This window comes from Berghia stephanieae, chromosome 6, assembly GCF_034508935.2.
Source record: "Berghia stephanieae isolate SIO BIC M18660-M18661 chromosome 6, UCSD_Bste_1.3, whole genome shotgun sequence".
Lineage (NCBI taxonomy): Eukaryota > Metazoa > Mollusca > Gastropoda > Nudibranchia > Aeolidiidae > Berghia > Berghia stephanieae.
This window is the reverse complement of record NC_088365.1, coordinates 62610220-62635799: the sequence shown is the minus strand read 5'-3', so window position 1 is coordinate 62635799 and position 25580 is coordinate 62610220. Positions and strand designations below refer to the sequence as shown.

Genomic DNA, 25580 nt, shown 5'->3' with positions numbered 1-25580 from the left:
TAAGAGGAACTGTCGGAACACACTCAAATATTTGCAAACCATAAATATCTAAAACACAAATAATACAGTGCAAAACAGAGATGATTTACAAGACAAAAAATATCTTCCAAAACTCTAACTATAAACATTCGACTGTTTCCCTCCCAGCTCGGGTCAAGACAAAACCCAAGTAATCCCATTCCAAGACAAAGACTGAAAGCATGTTGGAAACAGATAAAGGGGTCTAGAAGACACAGTAAGTGCCTCCCTGTCCACTATGGGAGGTCAGGAACCCTACCCCGAATGCTGAACTCAAGATCCAAGGGTTCATAGTATTTAATAACAACAATAAACACTTGAATACAAAATATACCATAGGATTTATTTCATCAACAGCAAAAATATACATCAAATCAGAAAATAAACATTGTAACATCTGCTATGTACATCATTCGTCAAACTATTTACAAAATCTCACCAAAGATATACACTTTTCATTCTTTCTTTCTACTCTTTCTCTCCCCGTCCATCAGCTTAAAACAAACTTTCATTTATTTTGAAATGTGTAATTAAAAACAAAAGATTAAAAAGGGGAAAAGACAGAAAGTTGCACATTGACACGTGACCCAGAAACACCATATAATAACTATTGACCATGCATTGTAAACGACCATAATAACGAAAGCATGCATCATCTACCATAACACAATAGACATGTCATTTGTATATGCAGCTGTGTCAGAAAGGTCATTTTTGTAACATTCCGCATCAAAGTTTGTGTAAAATGAAAAAGTGTGAAAAAAATTTGACTTCCATCAGTTTCTTTGGGCTAAATAATGAAAAATAATCCAAAATCAGAACATCAGAATGGTGTAGCACTGAACTGTAATGGCTTCTCACAAAGTAAAAAAACAAACCAAACCAAACCAAAATATAAATCATAGACAAAGTCGATACCCTGCCCTCACACTTTTGTCCCATCAAATTCACTTCTGCTTTAGTTTGAAAAGCAGATTCTGCGTTAAAAATGTTTTTTCTTCTTCTCATTATGAAACCCAGAAAACCTGACCAAAGCAAAATCTTTCCACAGATGTCTGCTTGTGTCAAAACGTACAAAATTGACCTAGTGACACAACATAAATTCTTCATCTTACAGCTTTTTGTATTATTAATATATAATTTGACAATCTAAGTTCACTAGTTTTCGAACACGTGTGGTTTTAATATATTCCATCTATATTCAGATCCGAGCATCTGCTCATCACAATGTGGTCATTCTTGGAGCCATAGACACCCCCCCCCAAAAAAACAAAAAAAAACCCACAACCAATCCAACCCACCTCTCTTCCAGTTTATACCTGATTATAAATGACAATTGCTTGTTAGCCTTAGAATAAGACAACCCTGGGCTTTCGTATATTGCTTCCTGCACAGTAAGTCTTTGACTCCTCAGGTGCTCAATCAATGACTGCTGAGCGATCACAATTTTAAAAAAAGACAGCGAGCCAATTTGAACTTGATGTACTTGAGTTCTCTACAAGTTGAGGTTATGTTATGTGCTGATGGTAATGATTCAGAAGACACCCTTGTAAAATGATATACAACGTGTGTACATTGTAATTATCAAATACACATCAAAGAGGCTCACACTGACAGTTAACCAAAAATAGAATAACTCCCTCAAAAACAACCCTACAAACAACACAAAATCTCATCACATTCAACACGACCCCTCATCCCCCCTCCCACTCTCCTTGCTCAGTCCATCTCATTGTAACGAGCGTACATAGTTTTCTTGAGGGCTTCTCTGTAAGAATCTCCAGCCTCTGCCACTACCTTTCCACCTCGTGCACCCAGTCCAGCACTTGCATTCCTGCGTTCTGCCTGGAATTGAAAAACAAAACAAAACAAACAAAAATAAATTAATAAATAAATTAAATTAAATTAAAATTATAACCAACAGAAGGTCTTTTAGGTATAAAAAGGAAAAGAAAAGAAAAGGAAAAAAGAAAAAACATGGACAAGAAATGGAAAAGGAAGAAATAATCATAATAAAAAAAAAAAAAGAAATATAACAGGAAGAAAGTAATAAAAACATGAAAACATAGAAAAGGAAAGAAATCAAAACAAAGGAAAGAAAAATAAAAAAGAAAGGAAAGAACGAAAAAGTCAGTGAGAGTGAGAGAGAGAGAGAGAGAGAGAGAGAGAGAGAGAGAGAGAGAGAGAGAGAGAGAGAGAGAGAGAGAGAGAGAGAGAGAGAGAGAGAGAGAGAGTGAGAGAGGAGAGATGAATGAATAGAACATACATTTTTAATAAATGAAATGCATTGCCTTCGGATAACAAGGACCAGAGAGAGCATGAAGTTAGGAATTCTTCAGAAATGAAACCATGTCTTGGGTCGTCAGTTCTACAGAATTAATTGTTTTGTCAGAGTACTCGGGTATGGGGACAAACTTTGAAAAAAGAATTAACACCGTGTACGCATGCAACTCCTACATTGTTCCCAAATATCATGTTATGATTATGATAATGTTCTTAGAAGAATCAAACACAGTGGTTATTCCCAAAAGTACACGGTAGGAACATTAAAAGGCAAAGGTGAGAAAAGAAGTAAGAGTCTAACAAAAAAAAAAAAGAAGAGTCTGGGGAAAAAAAATATAGGGGGTAAACCTAAATTTGGACAGGAACATCCAATTGTCGAGAAAGAATCGAACTGGCGATCCAGCGAATGACTATACCCAATAAATGATGTTATAGATACTCATAAGTCTCTATTTCATCTTACAAATATTTCCTTTCATTTCACTATATATACAGTGATGCCAACCTTACGTAAAAAATGCGTATTTTTACGCATTTTCATTCATTGTACACATGATTAAATTTCTATTATTTAAGCATTTTTAGCATTCATACACTTTTTGGTGTCCTTACACACTAAATGTTTCTTGACCCATCAGAATTATACATGGATCTGGAAGTTGATACAATTTATCATCTATAAAGTGTAAGCTTATTCATTCTTTCAAATATTGATTATATCATTGCTAGTATGGTCTAATTGCCCATTATCAGATTTAGTGCTAATTATCGAGTTTGCAGAATTGTACGCATTTTTTTCAAAATCTTACTCATTTTGGCTCTCCATTGTACACATTTACATGGGCTGGCAGCACTGTATATACAATACTTTTTTTTTGTGAAAGTTGCCCTTAATGAGTATTACTTGAGAATTACCTAGTGCCACAAATCTTTAAAAGTTGCAATCACCAACATGAAAAATCAGTTTCGCATTTTTTAAAACATTTTTTTTTATAGTCAAGACAGCATGGATGAAAAAAATTTGTGAGTTTTCCCTATTATGACGGTACTCAAAAAGGGGAGAAAAAATCGGAGTAAATCCTATTTTATCAGGGTACTCGGCAGGTATGGAAATCCCCATCCCTGAGTTATATTGGCAAATCTTTGTAATGAAATTATGTCATTGACAAAAAAAATATATCTAAGAATTCCAAGATTCTAATTGAGCGGAAAAATCAGTTGGAAAGAAAAGAAAACAAATCAAGAAGTCTGTGACATCCTTGATATCAGACCGACCCTAATGAAAGTAATAAAAACAAGAAAACTAAGGTATTTTGGACACCTAAGACGCCATCAAACTGTCAACAAGGACATTCTTGAGGGTAGAGTTGAGGGGAAAAGAGGAAGAGGCAGGCCAGCAAGAACTTGGATAGATGATGTGAGAGGACATGGACAGGATTGTCGGCAGGCGAATGCAGTCAGCAAGCCGTCAACAGGGAAGATTGGCGTGTCATTTCAAGTCGACCTCAACCCATGAGATGACACTGGAAGAAGAAGTGATGACAATGTGGGATTTATCCAGCCACTTACTGCAATTGGGTCTGTCCGTCCTTGGTTTGCCTTGCCAAGACCTTGACCTTTTGACCACCCCATTTTCTGTAGTAATTTATTGCCGATGTTTTCCCCACCAATACCAAATTTAGTGGGTTCTTCAAACCTATTTAGATAAAGGAGAAAAAAAAATAATTAAAAATTAAAATTTGATAAGACTACAATTCTACATAAGCATTTTCCAAATCCATAAATCCAACACTCCAGATAGTTTCAAAACTAAAGCCGGATAAATTTTTGATCCAACAATCGGGAGAGCAGACTCTCATTGATAGGGGCATCGTGGCTCAGTGGTACGGTCTTTGCTTCGTACCCGAAAGGTACCGAGTTCGATCAACCGCCGCTGCGCTGTGTGGCCTTGAGCAAGTCACCTCGCCCTAGCTCAATTTGCAGCGCTGTACTGCCGCTGATGCCTGGGTTATTCCAGTCTTCCCTTGGAATAGACCCTAGAGACAAATTTCCCCTATGGGATGAATAAAGGGAATTTTATTTTTATTTATTTATTTACAAATTATTCTTTTTTTTTGCCATCAGTCAAAAGATAATGAAATTCAAACAGCTGAGGAATCGTATTGAAGTTTCAGCTTACATGGAATGGAATGGAAACTGAATAAAATAAAAACAAGGCAACCAACAAATCTGTGACCTCAAAAAGTATATTTTCTTGAAAACTCGGTTTTGGATCGGAAGGTCCTGGCTCGGCACATTGTTGAGTCCATAGAAACGACTCTCTCCCCACATTCTCTCACCGTACTCAAGTGTAAAATGAGTACCTGGCCCATTAACAACTTTGCCTCTGTCGGATTGTAAAAATGTAATATCGCCTAACAGGCGTCATGTCTCGTTCTACATATTACATGTTTCTGCCAGTCAGGGACCTTTTGTAAAGCACTTTGAGCACGTTTAGTGGATATTGCGTCATATATAAAAAAAACCCCACTCAAGCTCAAAACCAAATGCCTGTTTTCTGTGCAACCTTTTCTCCAGCTTTTCCTGTGCTAGATTTTCTCAGCTGTTTTATGATTGTGGGTTATCCAGATCCAGGAATGGGACCATAGAAATACAAATGACTTACGGCACAGGAGCTGCAGCTTCACCGCTGTCACCACCAAAGTCACGACCTTTTCGCTTCCTAGGCTCTGGGGGTTCTGGTGCTCCATACTTCTGTCGTCGCTCCTTTGCTCGATCTCGGTACTGATTTGAAGGAAGAAAAAAAAAAACAACCAACATGAAACATGAATTGAAAATGGCAAATCATAACGAAACACACTAAGTTTTTATCAAATTATGTGCACCAAGGTATTTTTGTTTTTGAATGAAAGAGTTAAACAGATCTTGCTAATTTATTTACATATTCCTTTTTCAACAAAACAGGGCGACAATATAATAAATCTACCAGCTACCTCTGACATCAAAATCAAGAAGAAAAAGTGAAGTTTTCTATTATGACTTTTGTTTTGAGCTCTACATTTTTGGTATCATAATAAAGATTTCAGCATTTCTATTTATACTTTGAAAAATCCTTAAATTTTGGAGCCAGAAAACTTGAACAGAAGTGTTGACAGCCCTCAATCAACGAATGCATTAAAGGACATTAGAATTAAAATTTACCTCAATTTTGTCAGCAGATGAAGCACTTCTTGATAAATTCAACTGTTCTAAATTTTGCTGAAAAAGACAATGACAATTTTTTTGTGTGTAAAATCCCAATTAAAAAGACAAATACAATAACATATCAGAGTCAATGAAACAAACTCAACATAACACTTTTACGAAATAGATTTTATTGATAGTAAAAAAAACCCACATATATAAAAAAATAAGCAGCAAAAAAAAAACAAGAAAAAAAAGAGAGATTTTATGAAATTTTTCGAGAGACAGAAAGAGAGAAAGAAAGATTGAGAGAGAGAGAGAGAGAGAGAGAGAGAGAGAGAGAGAGAGAGAGAGAGAGAGAGAGAGAGAGAGAGAGAGAGAGAGTATATCAACAAGCTATCAAAGTAATATTTATTTTAAAAAAACAACATTCTATTCACAAGTAATGCAATGAACACAGCATTCTTAACCATATCCCTCATCTAAAAATTTCAAATTTCACTGTAATGAATCCGGCAATATTTTAGAGTAAAACTATATCTAACCTTGTGTAAATCGGAGAACTGCGTGTGTTTGTTGAGAATCTCTTTGGACTGGAACTGTCGTTTACAGAGTAGACACGCCAATTTGGTCCAGTCCACTAATTTTGACTCATCAATCGGTGCGGACTCGTCTTCGTCCCCGCTATCACTGTCACCACCGTAAGATGCCACCAGACCTGGTTTGCTTCCTGGTGGTGCTTGCTTGTCTTTATCGGAACCACCCTAAACAAAAAAGAAATTAACGAATGAGAGAGAGAGAGAGAGAGAGAGAGAGAGAGAGAGAGAGAGAGAGAGAGAGAGAGAGAGAGAGAGAGAGAGAGAGGGAGGGAGAGAGAGGGAGAGAGAGAGAGAAAGTTGATATTCAACAAGTTAAAATAAAATCTCATTTTAATAGTAATAATACTGAAAATTAAATGACTGATTACAAACAGATCACAAACAAAATGAAACAAAGGATGAAAATCTACTGGGAAAACATATGACAAGATGGTGGCTACAATGAGGGGCCTCCGTTAATCTACCTTTCTTTGAAATAGTATTTCAACAAACAAACCCAGGCTTGAAGGAGCATCCTACCCATTCTATAGTGAGATGCAGACCTGATATACATAAACTTGAGCCTTCATATAGTGCTATAGAGCAGTAAAATTAGGTGCCCCAAACGTAAACAATAACAAGTTGCTAGTGATTTTCGTTAGGGACCGGAAAAATTTACGCACAATATAGGTCTCCCAATTTTGTAGTTTGAGTTGTAGGCAATACACTTTCAGTATTGAAAATATGTTTACATAAAATCTAACAGTTGCAGAAATAATAATATAAGGCTAAATTATTCTGAAAACCAGGCTCCGAATAATTCTCGCCTTGTTCACACCAGCGCAATAATTTGCTCTGGTCAAAAAATAGATAGACTGTAACTTTTGATAAATTTTACCTTTTGTTCCATAAAATATCCATTTCTAGACATTATTTGATGCATGATCGAGTATTTATGAATATGTGTTTCTTTTGCCACCTAACAGCCAAATTTTAAAGGTTATTTTTTTCTATAATTTACATTGGAACTTGAGCTGTCAAGACAGGAACATGTGGTTTGCCATGTGCTTCGAGACCTTTGTTTACGTTTGGGGCACCTAATTTTACTGCTCTATATTGTGCTTTACAAGGGGTCCCGGGCCAATGTCAACTATTAACACTTAGGACGGGACATGGCACCTGTTAGGCGACATTATAATTGTTTTCTGACAGAGAAAATGTTGTTAGCGGTTGGATACTAAATTTACATCTGAGTACAGTGAGATCATGTGAGTAAAGAGGCTTTTCTAAGGGCTCAACTATGCCCCGCTCAGACCAGGCTTCGAACCCTGAACCGCCCGATCCAAAGGTGAGTGTCATACCCAAAAAAAATTATTTTTAAAAATAAAAATTAAAAAACAAGTAGCCGCACAGATATATGATCATGATTAATGACCCATTATATTATTGCAAATAATTCAACCAGGACTTTGTTTGTTTGTTGCTTTAGGTCTCTTCCAACACAATTGAGGTTATATGAGAGACCGCTGAAACAAAAAAACAAGCAATCCAACAAAAATAGTACAAATGTAAATCAAAATCATAACCTAAAGATATCATAAGCTAAATTATAAATAACCAAGAACAAACAGGCAGAAGATTTACAGAAAAAAAAAATATCCCCTGTCAAAAATACAATCACAAACCAAAGAAGCAGGATAGGCTAGTAAAGAGAAGAAGAAACGACATCACTATCGGATCGTACACCCATGCGAACATCATAGGTATATGATTCAAGGGTGATGCTCCCATCCAACCACCCGCAACCAGGACTTGAATGGATTATGTAAATTTAGGGGGTGAGGGAGTGAAATCAAAACGAAAATCATATTCATTTCTCACCATTAAGGGTGGAGGAGGCATCAGAGATTTATCTTCTTTCTGAAATAAAAAAAAAATATATAAGAGATTAAGGTGGGGGGAAGGAGGAGATAAAATCAAAAGACTTGACAACGACGAGGAGTAGATAACGTATATTTGAGATGTCTTATTTATTACTTATTGTAAAAACGCTTTGAGGCTTAGGCAAAAGGTGTGATATAAATCCACTATCATTACTTACTCAGTAGAGGTTAACAGGAATAAAAATTAAATCAACTTTGACAGCACAAACATGCATATGATTATGAGAGAGTTAAGATGCAGGTCTAAAAAAGTCAAATGAACCTGATAAAATTGATTAAATAAATATCAAGACCTTAGTCCTTGCCAAGTACAGAAATACTGTGGTCTGTGGAATTTTCAAAATTTGAAGTTACAGACAGAAGATCTGTATTTTGTTTACATCAAATAAACTACAAACTTTGGTGTTACTGCATCATGGGTGCCACTTTTCCGGGGTACAGCTTTTCTGGTACAGACTTAAAAGAGGAAGAGGAGGAGGGGGAGGAGGAGGAGAAGAAGAAGAAGAAGAAGAAGAAGAAGAAGAAGAAGAAGAAGAAGAAGAAGAAGAAGAAGAAGAAGAAGAAGAAGAAGAAGAAGAAGAAGAAGAAGAAGAAGAAGAAGAAGAAAACGAAAAGAAGAAGAAAAAAAAGAATAGGAGGAAGAAAAGAAGACTCACAAAACATAACAATGTTAGATCGTGTCCTCAGACCACTACCATCCTCTCACTTTTTAGCCCGAGACATATCTGTACAATTGATAAAACCTGACCACAACTCAACACTAGGCCATAAATGTTGTTTTAGTCAATTGTTAACCCATGCCTCTTTTTTTTTGTATTGTGACAAGGCTCTTTTTAAATTGTAAACAATATTTTTAAAAAACCTTGTTACCATATCAAATCTTCATTAAATTACAAACTCCTCTAAAACATTATTGAAGACTTACAGCCCTAGTCAGCATAGCAAAGCCAGCGTCAGCCGTAGCCGATTCCTGCAAGCCTGAAGCAGGCATTGCCCCGAATGCTCTGGATCCTCCTTTCATCGCGTCCTTCTGGGCGTTCATGCTCTTTGCCCATTTCTCCATATCCTGATTGAGAATGAATTTTTAAAAATAAATACAAATAAAATGATGATAAAAACGAGAATGGAAAGGAATACATTTTAAAAAACAAACTCTATAAACAATATAAGGTAATAATATTATCCAAAATGCTTGAAAAACTATTTAACTTAGTTTTTAAAAAAATAACAGCAAAAAAAAACCCCACAAAAAAACCCCAAACTCGATAACATTGTCAAAATGAGAGAAAGAGGAAAAATAAATAAATATTTACAACAAAACAGATACAAAGAGAAGACCAGAAGAAAAAATAAATAAAACAAAAAGGGTCAGATTTTGACCAAAATATAAATCCTATACCCCAATAGGGAACAAATGCGTGATGTCAAAATACTCGTTCCAATCTCGTTGGAAGTGTAAAACCACTCTACCGGAGGACTGAATACATACCCTGTGTAAATGATCTTCTGGTTTCAGAGTGATGACATCACATGTTCTACTATAAATATATACTGGTTGTCAATAAAGATCATCCGTTTTCACTCTTTTACATCCCATTAACCTTAGATCTTGACTAGACATCCTGCTACTAAAATAGTTACGCCACCTTATGATTCAATATGTAACCTATTCATTATTAGTCCATTGAAGGACTGGTTACATACACACTTCCAAGGATTCTGGAACTGGAAAAGTAGGTGTGACATCATTACTTTTCTTCCCTATTAGATTGAGCTTTTATATAGCGCAAAATCCACGAAACGCGCTCAAAGCGCTTTCAAGGGGTCCTTGGCCAACAGCAACATTTAACATTTAGGACAGGACATGACACCTTTTAGTAGATATTACATTTTTTTTCCAGACAGAGACAACACTGTTAATGGCCAGGTTCTCATTTTACACCTGACTAAGGTGAGAGAATGTGAGTAAAGAGCCCTTTCCAAGGACTCGACTATGTGCTGAACGACGTTCGAACCCAGGACCTTCCGACTTGAAAGCAAGTTTCATACCACAAGACAACATTGCCACTGTCTACATACACACTCACCTTTGCAATCTTCTTAGCCATCTTTGTTTTCTCTTTGTCCTTCTTGTCTTTCCCATCCTTCTTCCCTTTGTCATCCCCAGCGGAGGCCCCAGTATCGTCTGCACCTGAAGGGGCTGGTAGGTAGGTAGATTTCTCTGCATCCCAGTACATGTAATGGCCCGTGGTCGAATTGTAGTAGTACTGAAATTGGAAAATAGAATTTCAGAGATTTTTAAAAAATGACATCAGAATCTGATACTTTCATTTGCCCCATTCATGTGAGCTGGAGAGAGTTATAAACAGAATAACAAATTGATTGCTATCGTTTGGAATGGATGCTGGTTTACTGCAAAGTACTTTCCATAGGACGAAAATATGGGGGGGTGGGGTAATTTTCTGACCCCCTTTGCCTGCTCTGCAGTATTTTCTTCCTGTGGAAAGTAGGCAAAGGGGTCAGAAAAATACCCCCCCCCCCCCCCCCAAAATAACAAAACAAACTCCAGCCCTTTGCCAATGACTTAGGTACTCTATCGAGTGAGTTATCACAAGGGGGGAACTAATCACTATTTTAAAAAGAAATACCCACCTGTGAGTTTGCATCGTAGTAGAGTTGGGTGAGGGGGTCGTAGTAATAGCCCGACGTTTCATCATACTGGTAGCTCGAAGTATCTGGAGGTGCTGTAAACAAGATGGGAGGGACAATGTATACAGTTTAATCCGATGGGAATTTTTAGCAGAAAATCAAAATTATCAGACACATCCACAACTGCAAACCGACACAGGTGACAAATAAAATATTCTGTATATTATTTATGAAAAAAACAGGTAAAACCCGAAAAATATTTGTATCGACCCAAAAAGCATCATTTCTACCCCTGTCTCCTTAATTTTTCATTAAATCCTAAAAAAAGGAGGAAATTTACAGAAGATTAAAAGATAGAAAACATATGCCTCTATTCAAAATGGAACATATTTCACTGTCTCTTTGGTTAGCAGACCACTTAAAGTCAGTAAAAATATCAGAAAACAGCCTTTGAGCGATGCCATGGATGGGCAGTGCACATAATTTTATCGTGGCATTATGTGCATGCTGGCAGAAATCACCATAAATGTCCAAAAGATGAGGAACCAGTTTATCGGAAAGAAGCAGAGTATATCAAAATACCAGAAATCCACTTATTAGGCAGTCGTCTGGCAACTATGATCATGATACTACCATCTGGCAAACTAATTCTCTCAGCTCATGTCTAGTCACATTTCTTTTTACTTCTTTATGATAGTTTTGAAATCTATAATGACATATTGAGAAAATAGCAAAATAGCTTTCCGTATTTCACACATTTCTTACTACCTGTACCCTCTTCGACTGTGTTAATGCCTTTATAGTCTATTGTAAGAAGTTCAATAATATTATTTTTAAGATAATAAAATATCACTGCTCCACCAAAATCTCAAAATTTTTAAAAGGATTTTCCTAATAATTAGACCCAAACCGCCCCTGAAATTAAAAGTTCACACAACCATGACCGCTGAAATAAATTGGTTTCCAGTAAAAAATTAATCCAGGAGATGGGTGAAAAAAAATAAGAAAAGACAAATAAATTTTAAGAATGATGATTTCTCGGCTTAAATTTTGATGACAAACTTACGATAAATGGGATATTCTACGCCATTCACTGTTACATACTCCGCTGTGTGCTGACTTGATGCAGAAGTCTGAGGCTTAAAGAAAAAACGAGCAAAGTAAAGAATATCAATTCCAAAAATAATGTTAAAAAAAAAAAAAAGCCAGCAAAACTTGAAGGCTTACTCTATATAGTATTTTACTTCTCTACATGCAGGTGTAAGTAAACTAATGGGTTAATGACATTTTAGAAAATAATCATGAAGGGTCTGCAAGAGGATCAAAGGACTTCCTCGTTATAATCAGAGAAGAGAAACCAACTTTTATATCAAAATGAATATAATAAATCACAAACATTAACCAAAATTCTACGGTAAGTGGAACAAAACCATGTTCATTTTATTCATTGGATTAAATGATAATAAAGCTTTTATAAAGACCAAAAAAAAAATAAAAAATAATACAATAAAATTGATTCTTATTTTTTATTGTGGCCAAGATAAACGAAATCTACCTGTTTATGATAATTCTTATGGGCTTGTGCTTGCTGTATCGCTGCCTGAGCTACTGCTGCTGCTGCATTTGTGGAGTCTGAGTGATAGAAAATGCATGACATTATGAAACACAGCCAGGTCACAATCTTTAAATTATATCAACCCGTCTGATAATACGAAAGCAACAAACTAAACAGTTGCCAAGATATTTGTGAAATTTTCCATGCTTCTAACAAAAAAGAACAAAATAATCTGTTTATCCCAAAACCTTGAAATCTGAATCCGTGGTAAAGAATCTGCATCAACCTAAAACGGATAAGTTTAATCTTTATGAGACTTGTCTCATACATGCCATTGACTCTTTGATTTAAATTGGACGTGGTGTATAATTCATAATCACATTTTCATGTCATAGTAAAATTGTTATAGATCTTCCTATACTCCACTAACTAAAACAATTTTTAAAAAACAGTTTGTTTTTTTTTTTAAAGAAAAGGAAAAAAATAAACTGGAGGATAAAAAAGTTAACTTGTTAAAATTTGACATATACCCCTTCTTGTATTGACAAATGAAATTGGTACAGTTGGAATTAATGATATGAAAAAAGCAAATGGCACTGCCCCCGAGTCTAATTTGATAGTTGAACTTACTTCCTTTGGTTGCAGTTGTAGAGGCAGTAGCAGAACCAGCACCTGGTGAGGCTGCTGAAGAGGTGCCTTGATTATTGTAATATTGAGAGTAGTCATAGTACTGTTGTGTGTGGGGGTCGTAGTACTGGCCGCTTTGCTGTTGCTGCTGGTAGTAGTCGTAATACTGGAAACAGGAAATAGGAAGAGAGAATAAATAAAAGTTTAATCTCATCCTATTCAAATTCGAAGTCTACAAAAGAACATCAGCCATTAGAGAAAGAAAGAGAAAAAAAAATAAAAATCCCTTTATTCATCCCACCAGGGGAAATTTGTCTCTAGGGTCTATTCCAAAGGGAAGACTGGAACAACCCAGGCGTCAGCCGCAGTGCAGTGCCACAAATTGAGCTAGGGCGAGGTGGTTTGCTCAAGGCCACACATAGCAGCGGCAGGTGATTGAACTGGGTATCTTTCGGATACGAAGCAAAGACGTACCGCTGAGCCGTGTTGCCGCTAGAAGTGACTAATCACATAGATCAAGATTGATAGCTTAAGTTTGAATTTATTCAAATGGTCATAAATTAACATATCAGGAAATATAATTTTATGACAACAGTTGTCAAAATAGACGAGGCAAAAAAAGACAGTGGAATATGACAACTTACTTGTGATGACTGCTGCTGTTGTATTGTGGCCATCCTGAGGAGAGAAAAAAAATACAAAATATAATCATACAATTATAACATATAAAATTTCTTCCCCAAAACAACACAGGAATGGAACAGCCTCCTAGAAGTTGTCTATGCGCCCAACATAAACGCTTTCAAAAACGTTTTATCTATCCACCTAATGTATACTACAGAGCAGCATTAATCATGAACCAGATAGCGCTGGCTGCCTTAACTCGAAGAAGAAGAAATGAAACAATCAGCAAGTCTATATTTGTGACCTCTTGTCTCATAACAGCACTACCCTGGTATGTCACGTGAACCAGATAATTCAATAGAAATTTCAACCTCAAAGTGTTTGATTAAATGATTAAATAATTGCCTTCCTTGAGTAGAATAAATAAAAATGAATATAACGGCTTAAAAAAAAGAACAAAATACCAAACACGGAACGTCTCGGGTTCAAAACCCATCTTCATCAACAACACCCAAAAAAAATTATTTTTTCTAAAATTCAAAACATACATTACTACAAACAGATCGATAACAAAACATTTCATATGTCCCCTCTGTTTAATAAAAATCTTGAAATGTAAACAAAAAGACAAATTTGCTAAGTAACTAACGAGGCCCAAATCCAATCAACTGGTTGTTTAAAAGGGTTTTGAGCCCGAAACGTTCCGTGTTTGGTATTTTGTTCTGTTTTGAAGCTGTTATATATTCATTTGTGTTTATTACTTTCTACAGTCCACAACTTCTAGCAGCTTCTTATCACTTTGAGTAGAATGATTTGTTTCTGTTGTAATTCAATATCCTACATCTAGTCCATTCCATCCAAACATAATGACACAGTAGGCAACATTTGCATTTTACTATGGTGAAACAAAAAAAGAATAAAAGAAAAAAAAAGAAAAAAAGAAAGGAAAAAGAAAGGAAAAAAAAAGAAAAAAGAAAAAAAAAAAGAAAAAAGAAAAAAAAAGAAAAAAGGAAAAAATAAAAATAAAAAAGAAATTTAATGAGAGGAATTTAAAAAAACAAACAACTAAATACTTCACTTTTAGACGAAAAAAAATAAAAAAATTTCTCCTACTTTAGGAAGCATGTTTCAAATCGTTAAAAATTCTGGTATACAAAGAACTCACGTTGTGTTGAACGAATTCTTGGCATAATTAATCATAAGCTGTTTGCCGTCTACTTCTAGGAGAGGATCCATCTTGCTGAGTGCATCCAACATCTGGGTGGACGCCGCGACGGAGTGAAACTCCACAAAACCAAATCCCCGAGACGTGTTCAGTTCATCCCTGATGATGGCGATGTTCTTGATGGGGGCCAGACTAGAAGGCAAAGCCTGATTCAAAGCTGTAACCAGGCCTTCCTCCGTCGTTAAGGCATCTAGCCCTCGGAATATAAGTGCTGAGGAAAAAAACAAGAAGAAGAAAGAAGACATTTTAAAAGTTTTTAAAGTTATTGAACCACAAAATTAAGGAAATAAAAACAAGATTAAATCTTGTACCAGATGTCGCAATATTGCCAGATGTTCATGTAGTCCTTCAGAGCCGGTCTTTATAGCGTGAAATGAACAATAGCAATTGCTTGCAACCCTTTGGATTGGACGCTAGAGTACTTTCCACCAGATCTTTCAGATCCAGCTACCCAATCACTGCTGTGCGAAGGAAATTCCTACTTTGATTCCAAAATCTGTGATTTCCAGGAATCCGAGGAAAACCATCAGCACTGCCCAAATAAGGTAATTACATATTTTACTGTCACCCCTCAAGTCAGGGATGCTAGCCAGGACTAGACATCCCCCCCCCCTTCTGGGAACATTTAATAAGATCAAAAAGATCCGATGCAAACAACGACAATAAACTGTGTTCTAGAAGTCTCATCATCAATGCTAGTTTTTATTATTTTGTTTGTTTGTTGCTTTAGGTCTCTTCCAACACAATTGAGGTTATATGAGAGACCGCTGAAACAAAAAAACAAGCAATCTAACAAAAATAGTACAAATGTAAATCAAAATCATAACCTAAAGATATCATAAGCTAAATTATAAATAACCAAGAACAAACAGGCAGAGGATTTACAGGAAAAAAAAATATCCCCTGTCAAAAATACAATCACAAACCAAAGAAGCAGGCAGGATAGGCTAGTAAAGAGAAGAAGAAACGACATCACTATCGGATCGGACACCCATGCGAACATCATAGGTATATGATTCAAGGGTGATGCTCCCATCCAACCACCCGCTAGTTTTTATTAAGGTGACTCAATTGGTACAACCATCTGATCACATTTCAAATAGACCTCTTTAAAACAGCTACTGTTATTTCCGATTCTGAGAGATTGTTGATTTAATTTAATCACTATTTTCTTGAATCAAAGGAAACTTAACTCACTGTTGCAAGGGTTGGTCCCAATCTCATCCTGTCCATCTGGTGTCTTGTTCTTCTCAGACTCTGAAATAGAGGACACACAACATGCTTTTTAATGGAGAAAAAAATAAAAGAAGAAAAATTCACAACTGTTCCCCTTCTTCGGAAGGATGGAAGGGAGTGCTGTTGGCATTTGTTGCAAAACCCATAATTTCAGTTTCCTTTGAACGCCTGAAAAGCTCATTTTAAATTTCAGCCCAGTTTTTGCTATCAAAAGATTGGGGTGAAAAGTCCTTTAAAAAAAAAAAAAATTTCACGCAATTATTTAAGTGTTAAAACCAGTCGGCGACAGGGTCCTCTGATGTGGATGATAAGACAACAACTCTTATCTGAGGTGGTCTTTGTTTCATTTTTTTTTTTTTTTTTAAAAATCTTTTTTTTTTAAATCCCTAAAATCAAACTAAACTTTTAAAAAATTTTTTTTATCTAAATACAACAATGATTGATACACAATGGCATTTGCAGCAATCCAAAGCAATTACAAAGTCATTGCATATTTTTGATATCAAAAGGCAGACGTGAGAGAGGACTTACCCTTACGAGGAAGGTTGCAATTATAACAGTAATCTCTGCGCTTGAAATTGTGAGCCATACACTGTAATTAAAACATCATCGCAAAACCATTTTAAATCTAATTCAAAAGTTATCCAAATGTCACAGAAGCCTATGTGCACTATGTGAAATTATTAAAAGATCCAAAACTTAGCATCTTAGTAAAATGAAAAAAGTCCCAATTGTTGAAACGCCAGATAGGTCAAAATTTATGGTCAACTAGCTGTCAATCCCATACAGTTGCTGTACTGTCTTGTGAATTGTTTTTTTTTCGAGATCTACAAATCTGATTCATTACTGCACATTTCCTTAACACGTCCAGTCAGTGTCCCATCTTTGTTGAGCAATTCTTATTCTTACTAAGAAGAAGGATGATTAAGGATTTAACTGCCATATGAAAATCATAGTTTCCAAAGGGATAAGGGTAAAGTATATTAATCACAAAACAAAAAACAAAAAAAAAGGAAAAAATATTTGGATGAATGTCTACCATTTGCATCTCCATCTGAGCAATGTGTAATAAACACAATTATTTTGAAGGGGAACCTTAAAGAAGAAAAGAATTTGAGGGCACGAAAGGTCTAAACTGATCTCAAAAGAACAATATATACTTATTAAAAAAATAAAGAGTGTAGGAGTGCATAGATCCCTCAATATATCTGTCAATTCCGAATTACACATAGACTCCGTGGAGAAAATTTATTAAGTGGGAAAAAGAAATTTATAAAGAGGGAAAAAGATTCAGAAACACACCTATTCCTTTTGACGAAGAATTCCAATTATAGTCGGGAGTACCAGAACAAGGGCAGAAAGTTATGTAAAATAAAAAAGGGAACAAAATTCAAAGTAAGATAAAAGAGGCAGTGAGAGCTGTCCTCCCATCAACACTCATAGAAAAGACCAACTTTAAGAAATACTCAAAGAGCCGGACCATCTTCAAGAAAAGGGAAAGCAATGAGATGCGACAATGTGATTGATCTCAAACGGATTCATTCTTACCACTTAGTACAATAAGGATGGGTTTGATTTACAATCTGAAATCAACAAGGAAAATAACTAATGGCCTTTTTAAAAAAACTGAAAACCATTTCAAAACAATAGGAGCTTATTATTTTTATGACATTGACCAAAGACAGATTGTTTTGTTTGTTTGTTGCTTTAGGTCTCTTCCAACACAATTGAGGTTATATGAGAGACCGCTGAAACAAAAAAACAAGCAATCTAACAAAAATAGTACAAATGTCAATCAAAAGCATAACCTAAAGATATCATAAGCTAAATTATAAATAACCAAGAACAAACAGGCAGAGGAATTACAGGAAAAAAAATATCCCCTGTCAAAAATACAATCACAAACCAAAGAAGCAGGATAGGCTAGTAAAGAGAAGAAGAAACGACATCACTATCGGATCGTACACCCATGCGAACATCATAGGTATATGATTCAAGGGTGATGCTCCCATCCAACCACCCGCGACCAAATACAGAGAAAACAACGCACATCTGATATTGAGGCCATCGTGGAATAATCAATCAAATGTAAGTCAGAGAACTAAATCAAGACCAAAAAAAAAAATCAATCAAGTTACATTTTAACATAAATTGATCAATGCGAAGCACAATATTTCAATTAATCCCCTTTAGGTCATATGGAACGATTCTTATCAATTCTTATATCTAATTAAATATGTAAAATTTAATGAACAATCTGATCATCTAAGACGTTAAATCTTCTTCTTCTTCCTTTTTTATTACAATAATTTTGGTATCAACCCACCTTATAACAGACCCAATCATTCCTCTGAAGATCTCTTGGACCTTGCCTTTCCTTTTTAAAGCTGTAGTCCATGTAAGCTCTGTACTGGTTCTGAAGCAACAAAGACCCCTGGAATAAAAAGTCAAGACACGGTTACAGAACTGATCCCAGCAGTTGCTAATTTTTTCAACGGAGCATGGCCATGGGGGAGGTCAAGTTCGCATGTGACAAACACATCGCCACGAGGCGACCAGCATTTTGACCAAATAATAATACAAACCGAGACAAACAACGCTCACAAAAACAATTCGAAAACAAAAACAAAACAATAATAATAGATGAAAAAATAAATATACCCATCAAATCCCAAATCTGTTTTCTAAACCCACAATTTTTTACTTTTTTTTTTTGTTAACAATAAATTTAGAAAAAAAACAAAAAACAATAAAAAAACCAACAAATAATGTCACCCATTGACTAATTTATCAAAAACATACATTTGTTAAGATTGAAAATTACATGGATTTTCTAAATTACATGTTGTTAATATCAAACAAAATTAATGTATTGGAAGTCGAAAACCAGCTTTAAAATTTATCTTTATTTTAATAGATTTATTTAGCTTTTATTCAATTAGCTATTCACGGTAAGAATTCTCTAAAAAGAAATAAAATTTATTTTTTTGGCAATACCTTTTTTTTTTTGGTCACTACCTTGTTTTGTTTTTTTTTAAAATCCCAAACTACAGGAGGTGCCTAACTATTCGTTATAAATAAAATAGTTTTGTTATCAACCTATTCTGATATTTAAAGAAAATGATACTGATACCAAAATATGGATTTTAGAGAAAAAAAATCCTCCAATGTTGTTTCAAAACCAAGTATTGGTTTCAACCACCAAGAATTTGGATTTTTTTTTTCTTTCTAAAACCTTGTTGTTGTTTATTATTTTTTTTTTTAGGGTACGTGTGGTAGGTAGGCATGAAAAAAACAGGGCTTGTAGTAGTAGTAGTATGCTATCATTTTCAACCTGAGTGTGGTCCATCCATCGCTTGGCGTCTTCTGCATTATGAAACTCCACAAATGCAAAGCCCCGCGAGACACCTGTGTAGGTAAGGAGGTGGAAACAATTCTTAATAAACAAAAACGATTCACTCAAATCTCTAGGCTGGAAAAGTGACTGACCCACCTGGTGAAATCTCCCTTTACACTTACCATTTTCATTTCCCACCCGTCCAATCCGATGAAGTTTTTGGGTTTCGGCATCGTCGAGTCACATTAAATATGAGCAGTAGTAGACAAGATCATGTACAATAACTATTCCAAAATAATTCAGCAGCACTCTTTTGAAAAAAATATTATATTTTCGATAGATATTAATTCACCTTGCTTTAAATACGGTTTCCCAATTAAAACAGGTCCGAGTATGATCGGAATTTAATTTTAAAAAGAAAAATTTTGAGTAACATGGTTACCCGTCACATGCATAGAAAATAAAATTCTGATTTTATTTTTTTGAATTCCAAGGAACACAATATAACGATCAACCTATTTTTAAAAATCCAGATCAATAAATAAATATTAAATTGAACCCTTTTACATAAATTGAATTATTGATTTTAAAAAAAGTTCTTAGAAACATTTACCGTTCGAATACAGGTCCACCAGTTAAAGAAAAATATATTTCAACAATTTCCCTCTGATAGATTTACAGATTTTAGTCCGATTAAAAAATTACAATTTATGGCGATTTTAGTTTATATCAGTAACAGAGGTAAGTCTATCAATTTGCATTTTGTTGACAACTCAATTACTCATATCACACAAACACAGCACGAATGCAATGCCACAATTATTTTCAAATATTGTCATTACGCACGTCGACATTAATTCTAGAAAGTCCTTTTTTTCTCAAATAAAAAAATTGAGAATGCTTTCTCTCACGTGTTCGCGGAATCCAGCAAATTGGTATATTCAAAGATATAAAATCCACGGGGAGAGTAATAATATGCTGATTCCCTTTTTCTCCCTAAATAACCCTGTAGACATGTTACATAAGGCAAGCAAATCATGAATCATTTCAAATGTATGCATTCAATCAATCCTAATAACAAGTGATAACGATTTTCAATATGTAAATCTATTTACCTGAAGCACTGCGAATCAAGCGGATCTCCTTCACAGGCAAACCTAAGACCATCAATTCCGCACCAATCTGAAAAATAATATTTTAAGGTATGGATTTTCATGTTTTTTAACACAACAATATTAATATACATAAATTTGACCAATACTTAAATTTTCTAAGAAGAAAAAAACAATTCCTTAAAACTATAAATATTAACAATTTTTATTTTGCCAGAGAAAACCCAAAATAAGAAATAAAAAATAAAAAAAAACAAAACAAAAAAAAAACAACAATCGTTTAACAGTTTAAATGGCTACAGCTTTTATGGTTCGACTTACCATTTTGGAGTCGACTTCCTGGTTCAAACCTCTGAGAATAATTGTTCTAGAAGGTTGACTAGTTACCCACTTCTCTCCATCTCCTCTATTGTCTCCGTCACGATTTCTATGCCTATCTCTGTCATCATCGTATGCCTGGAATCATATTACATCAAAATGAAATTGAGAGGTATAATAAATTCAATATAAGATCAAAAACTCTCATCAATTTCAGAATGAAATTTTTAACTTGAATTTCTTAAAATTAAGAAAATATCTGAGTTTAAAAAAAAAAAAAAAAATTTAAAGAGATAAATGACACATAACATATTAGTAATTTCAGCACAAAGTTAAAATATAACTGATAGGACAGTCAAAAAAGACATAACAAACATCAAAGTTAAAAAAAAAAAAAGAAGACAAGGGCAATCTATCTTTATGCCGCAGACTGCTCGCACCCAGCAAATCCACTCAAATGGTTACAACTACAACACAATTTATCAAAAGCTTTACCAAAATAGATGAAAAACAAGAAAGAAAAAAAAATCTAACAATAAAACATCTATTTTTTCCTTATAGAAAAACACTTTATGAAGGGAATTTGTCATTCAAGGACGAGAACACACATGGAACTGTAGGATTACATATGGTACTAACCAGAGCTCGACAGCTTTGGATTTAGAACACCATGTCTAGGATGGGTACAGATGGACAATGTTGTATAGTATGATGGAATCACTAAATATTGAGTAAAATCAAAATAATAAGAAAATACATCATAAAATACGCTGTACCTTGTAAAAAGCCAGAGGGAGTTGTGAAGTTTGGGTGGTAAGACAGAGGTAGCGTGGCTATAAGAATGACTCATTGCCATAGAGACCATAGCCATGAAAAGTCTATGACAAGAGATTCCTTACTGCCACCCCTGCTAGCCCTTCAAAAACAGGACTAGGTGGCCACACAGGCAGTTCGCTAACTTCACTTCAAAAATCCACAATTGTCTATGTTGCATGGCAAGTTAAAGGGAGAGACTGGTGAATTTGCCCAGAGAAAAAAAAATATATAAAGATGATTGCTAAGGGCCTGATCAAAAGGTATTTGCCCTTACCTAGGGCAGAAAATAAATTAAAAGAAACAAAGTGAGATAGATAAAGGAAGGGGGGGGGGGGGGGGGGGGGGGGGGAGAGAGAGGAGGAAAGGTCACACTTGCTAAAGGTGAAAAGAAACTTCAAATGAGTTATGTACAGGGATGAGAAAGGCTTTGACTGTCTGCTTGTTTTAGGAGCATTTCAACATTGTTTAGGTAATTTCAGTGTCGATAAAAGGGTAAATGATACAAATAGTCAAAAGATTGTAGATTTGCATTTCACCCATGAAAAAGTAACACAAAAGGAAATTGTTTGAAAAGAAAACAGAATAAGATTATAAGAGCATTCTATTGTTGCCAAACATAAGATCACTTAATATTGGGTTCAGACCCTAGTGCAGGATCACCATAAGAGGGACACAAGACAAATATTCACTGAGTATTCACTTTTAATAATAATGCAAAGCTGCCAAACTTAAAAATATGCTAATAGAAAGACTACACTTTTCCCCTATTGACAGAAAAATAATTTTTATCTTGAATCAGCATTGATAGTTAAAACAATGTTAAGAATCTAAAACTGTTGTGATTAAATCTAATAGAAACTGCCAACACCACTTGATCATTTCAAACAAAAGAAAATGGGAATTTTATAAAGCTAATTAGAAAAAACAAACTTTCATTATACCTTACAAGAAGGCCCATTCTTTAAGGGGAGAAAAAAAAAGAAAAAAAAAAAAAAAACGAGAAAGAAAACCATACATTTAAATATTTCCCTCAAACCTGAGGACCCAGGTCAGAACTGGGGCAAAACACCAAGTAATCATAGTTATAGACAAGGACTGAAAAAAATATATTTGGAAGTAGAAAACATATAGAGGAATACAAGACATAACAAGAGGACCTCCCCTGTCGATCAAGGGAGGTCAAAAGACCCCGCCCCGGAACACGCTCCCCGCCTAAGTGCCATGAATGGAGCTATCAAAGTACAGCTCCATTCCAGAGGCTTTTGCCTCAGTCTCCCTTTTCTCCTTAAGGTCCTTGAGCTCTTGGCGGAGCTTATCAGCTTCCGCAGCCTTTTCCCTGAGGACTGCAAGCTCCTGTGATGCAAGCCGGAGCTTGTGCCGCAAGTTGCGGAAGTCCCTTCTCCGACCACGAATTCTATCAGGGCAGCCGGTCAGCCTTGGTTTTATCGAGTTTCTGGGTGGCCTTTGGTCACTGCTACCTATGCTGGGTGGTTGGGCCCTTCTCTCCAAGTTGGAGGAGCTTGTACTGGGTAGTCTACATGGCGAGCGGGATCGCTTACAACGATCCCGGGCGTTCTCCGCTCTGGGTCTCCCTCTAGCAGGAGGTGTGGGAGACCGCCTTCTGCGGTAGCTGACTGCGTGCTCCGGGCTACAGCGCCACGGAGGAGAACGCCTGCCAAAAATAGAAGCTCTCATTCTCTGGCATTCTGGGAAGTCCTCGAAAAAACGGACATCCCTGGTGGCTGAGAACTCAGGCATCTGTAAAGTTAAGAGCACATGCATTATTTATAACAAGGCCAGCAAATGAAAGTTTTCAAACACCTCACTTGGTTTCTTGCCAAGTTGTCACACATCCCAAGGATTGATGTATTTGCTATATAAAATGGCTTCAATCTCATGCATCCTGGTACATTTTTCATGTCAAACAATGCTTTCAGGATATCATGCTTAACCTCAGTATTCGTACATTTGACAATATTGGGGGCAGGGGCTTTAAGATGCAACACACACAGACAGAGTCAAATATATATGGAATAAACGACCCATTGCTATTGTTATTGTAGCCCTAAATTGTTTATGGCTTGAGATCCCTTTAGTAGGAACAGCAAATACGCAAAAGAGACACCAAGGGTGAACCGATTGTGAAACCATGGTCCCAGGTATATCCCCCCCCCCCCCCCCCCCAATGAATGCAAAAAGTAAGTTCCCACCATTTGCCATGAGACAAAAAAAAAAAAAAACCCCCAAAAAATAACCCACACAACTCACTCTATCTCCCTGTGAGCCATAATCTTCATCGGATCTTCCACCTCGAACAGGACTGCGATCTCTATTGTTACTTCTGTCTCTTCCATGTCTACTTCTGTCCCGACCACCATCTTGATCATTCCATCTACTCCTGTCGTCAAATCTTCTCCTATCACGATCTCTGGAAATGCAATGTAATAATTTGCTTTTTTATTAATTCAATGATCAAGTTGATGCTGTCGTATCAAGTGCAAGAGTATAAGAATAAAAAACAATTTCATGAAAATGTAATTATAACTATCAACAATAAAATAGAGAAAAAGACAAGGAAGGATAGTAATTGTTGACACAAAGGGATACTCTTACCAAGTAAGCTATAATAAGTAGTGAGTGAACAGGAAATAATACATGAAAGAGTTTGCAGATCTTGGGAAAATGCACAACATATTGTAAATATGGCTTTCCTGTCTTGAAATGGCACTTGTCTTTTAAACCAACCATTTTTTTTTTGTCCCTGGTTCGTGTCCCGCTAATGGGCAAAGCAATATAGTTGAGTCCACTAAGAACATTGGAGAAGACTCTTTAGTCACTTTCTCTCATCATAATCAGAGGTGAAACTAAAAAATAAGTGGCAGTGTCCTCTGGATAAGGATGCACGATTACGAAAGGGACTACATAAGGCTACTGCAGTACCAGCAGCACTCGAGTGGGAAAATGGCTGTGACTGTGAGTGAGGCCAATAAATTTGGGACACAAAAGTGGTAAAAGTAATTAAAATCCAAATACTGATACCTACTAATCATATGACAAGATCCATGACTAAGCGATTATATTGTTATTGAGAATAAGCATAGAATAATATAAAGTAAAATGAATGTAGTTGGACGGCTGTGAGTATGAGCCATTGCCATAATAATATGATGATGAATTCGTTCATGAATAGCTGATTCGGACAAATTAATAAGGGCATAACGAACCTTCCGCGGTCTCTATCATCACGATGTCTTCCATCTCTGTCCCTGTCTTTCTCTCGCCTATCGCCGCGGAATCCTTTACTGTCATTATATGACGACTCCACCTCTTGTTGTTGAATTGTCTCGTTGCGAAAGGCAAGTTCTGCTGCTGCTGCTTGTTGGGCACGGCTTTCCAGCATAAGCCTGACGCGTTGTTCCATTCCAATGGCACGGGCAGCCTCTAACTCTTGTATGCGAGCTTGCTCTAAAGTATGAGCAGCAAATCCAGGGGCCTGCACTTGTTGTATCTGTGCTGGTATAATACCTGTGGCCAGTCTGAAATTACCAACACCAATGTTCAACAAACTCTGAATAGGTGGGTCTCCCGGGTAATTGGGGAATGCCATCTAATCAAGTTTTAGAGTAACTTAGCAAAATGCCAGAAGACTGCAGTTTGCTATAGTAGAAAATTTTGCAGTCTTATTATAAATACTTAGCAGGATTTGGTTGAAAACGTCTTTGCGTCACAGATCACCAATAAAGAGAGCTTGAAATCTTGGCTCGGACGTCAACGTTCAACGGCCATCTTGAATTATTTTGAGATTTAGAATCGCTCCTTTATTTATCAAGAAAAGATCGTGGTATCAATTATTAAAACAGACGTTGTTAACCTTTTATTTTTCTTTTGACATAAAGTAAATCAAAACAATTGAGAGTTAATTGTAATTCAAGATTTTTAGAATAGAAAAGTCTTAACCATTTCTAATTCGTCATCAATATTGTTTAAAATAATGGGACAGTAAAGGTGATCTTTTCAATACAACAGTAGTCGAGTATTGGATAAGATGGCGTTGTAAGCAATCATCATGGCATGAC

General features: G+C 35.8%; 1 protein-coding gene across 1 annotated transcript; it reads right to left on the bottom strand.

Moving 5' to 3' along the window:
- Positions 1 to 340: 340 nt before the first annotated feature.
- LOC144975415 (RNA-binding protein 5-like) lies at positions 341 to 25324 on the bottom strand. The gene is made up of 22 exons (XM_078919458.1): positions 24729 to 25324; positions 23773 to 23932; positions 20692 to 20826; positions 20374 to 20440; positions 19256 to 19329; positions 18248 to 18355; positions 16453 to 16513; positions 15883 to 15942; positions 14626 to 14896; positions 13481 to 13514; positions 12840 to 13002; positions 12210 to 12286; positions 11721 to 11793; positions 10658 to 10749; positions 10093 to 10272; positions 8931 to 9071; positions 7944 to 7982; positions 6030 to 6248; positions 5503 to 5559; positions 4967 to 5085; positions 3871 to 3997; positions 341 to 1863 (listed from the first exon to the last, which is right to left on the bottom strand). The coding sequence occupies exons 1-22, from the start codon at positions 25109 to 25111 to the stop codon at positions 1738 to 1740; spliced, it is 2766 nt and encodes a 921-aa protein (XP_078775584.1). The 5' UTR covers positions 25112 to 25324; the 3' UTR covers positions 341 to 1737.
- Between the last annotated feature and the right edge of the window lie 256 nt (positions 25325 to 25580).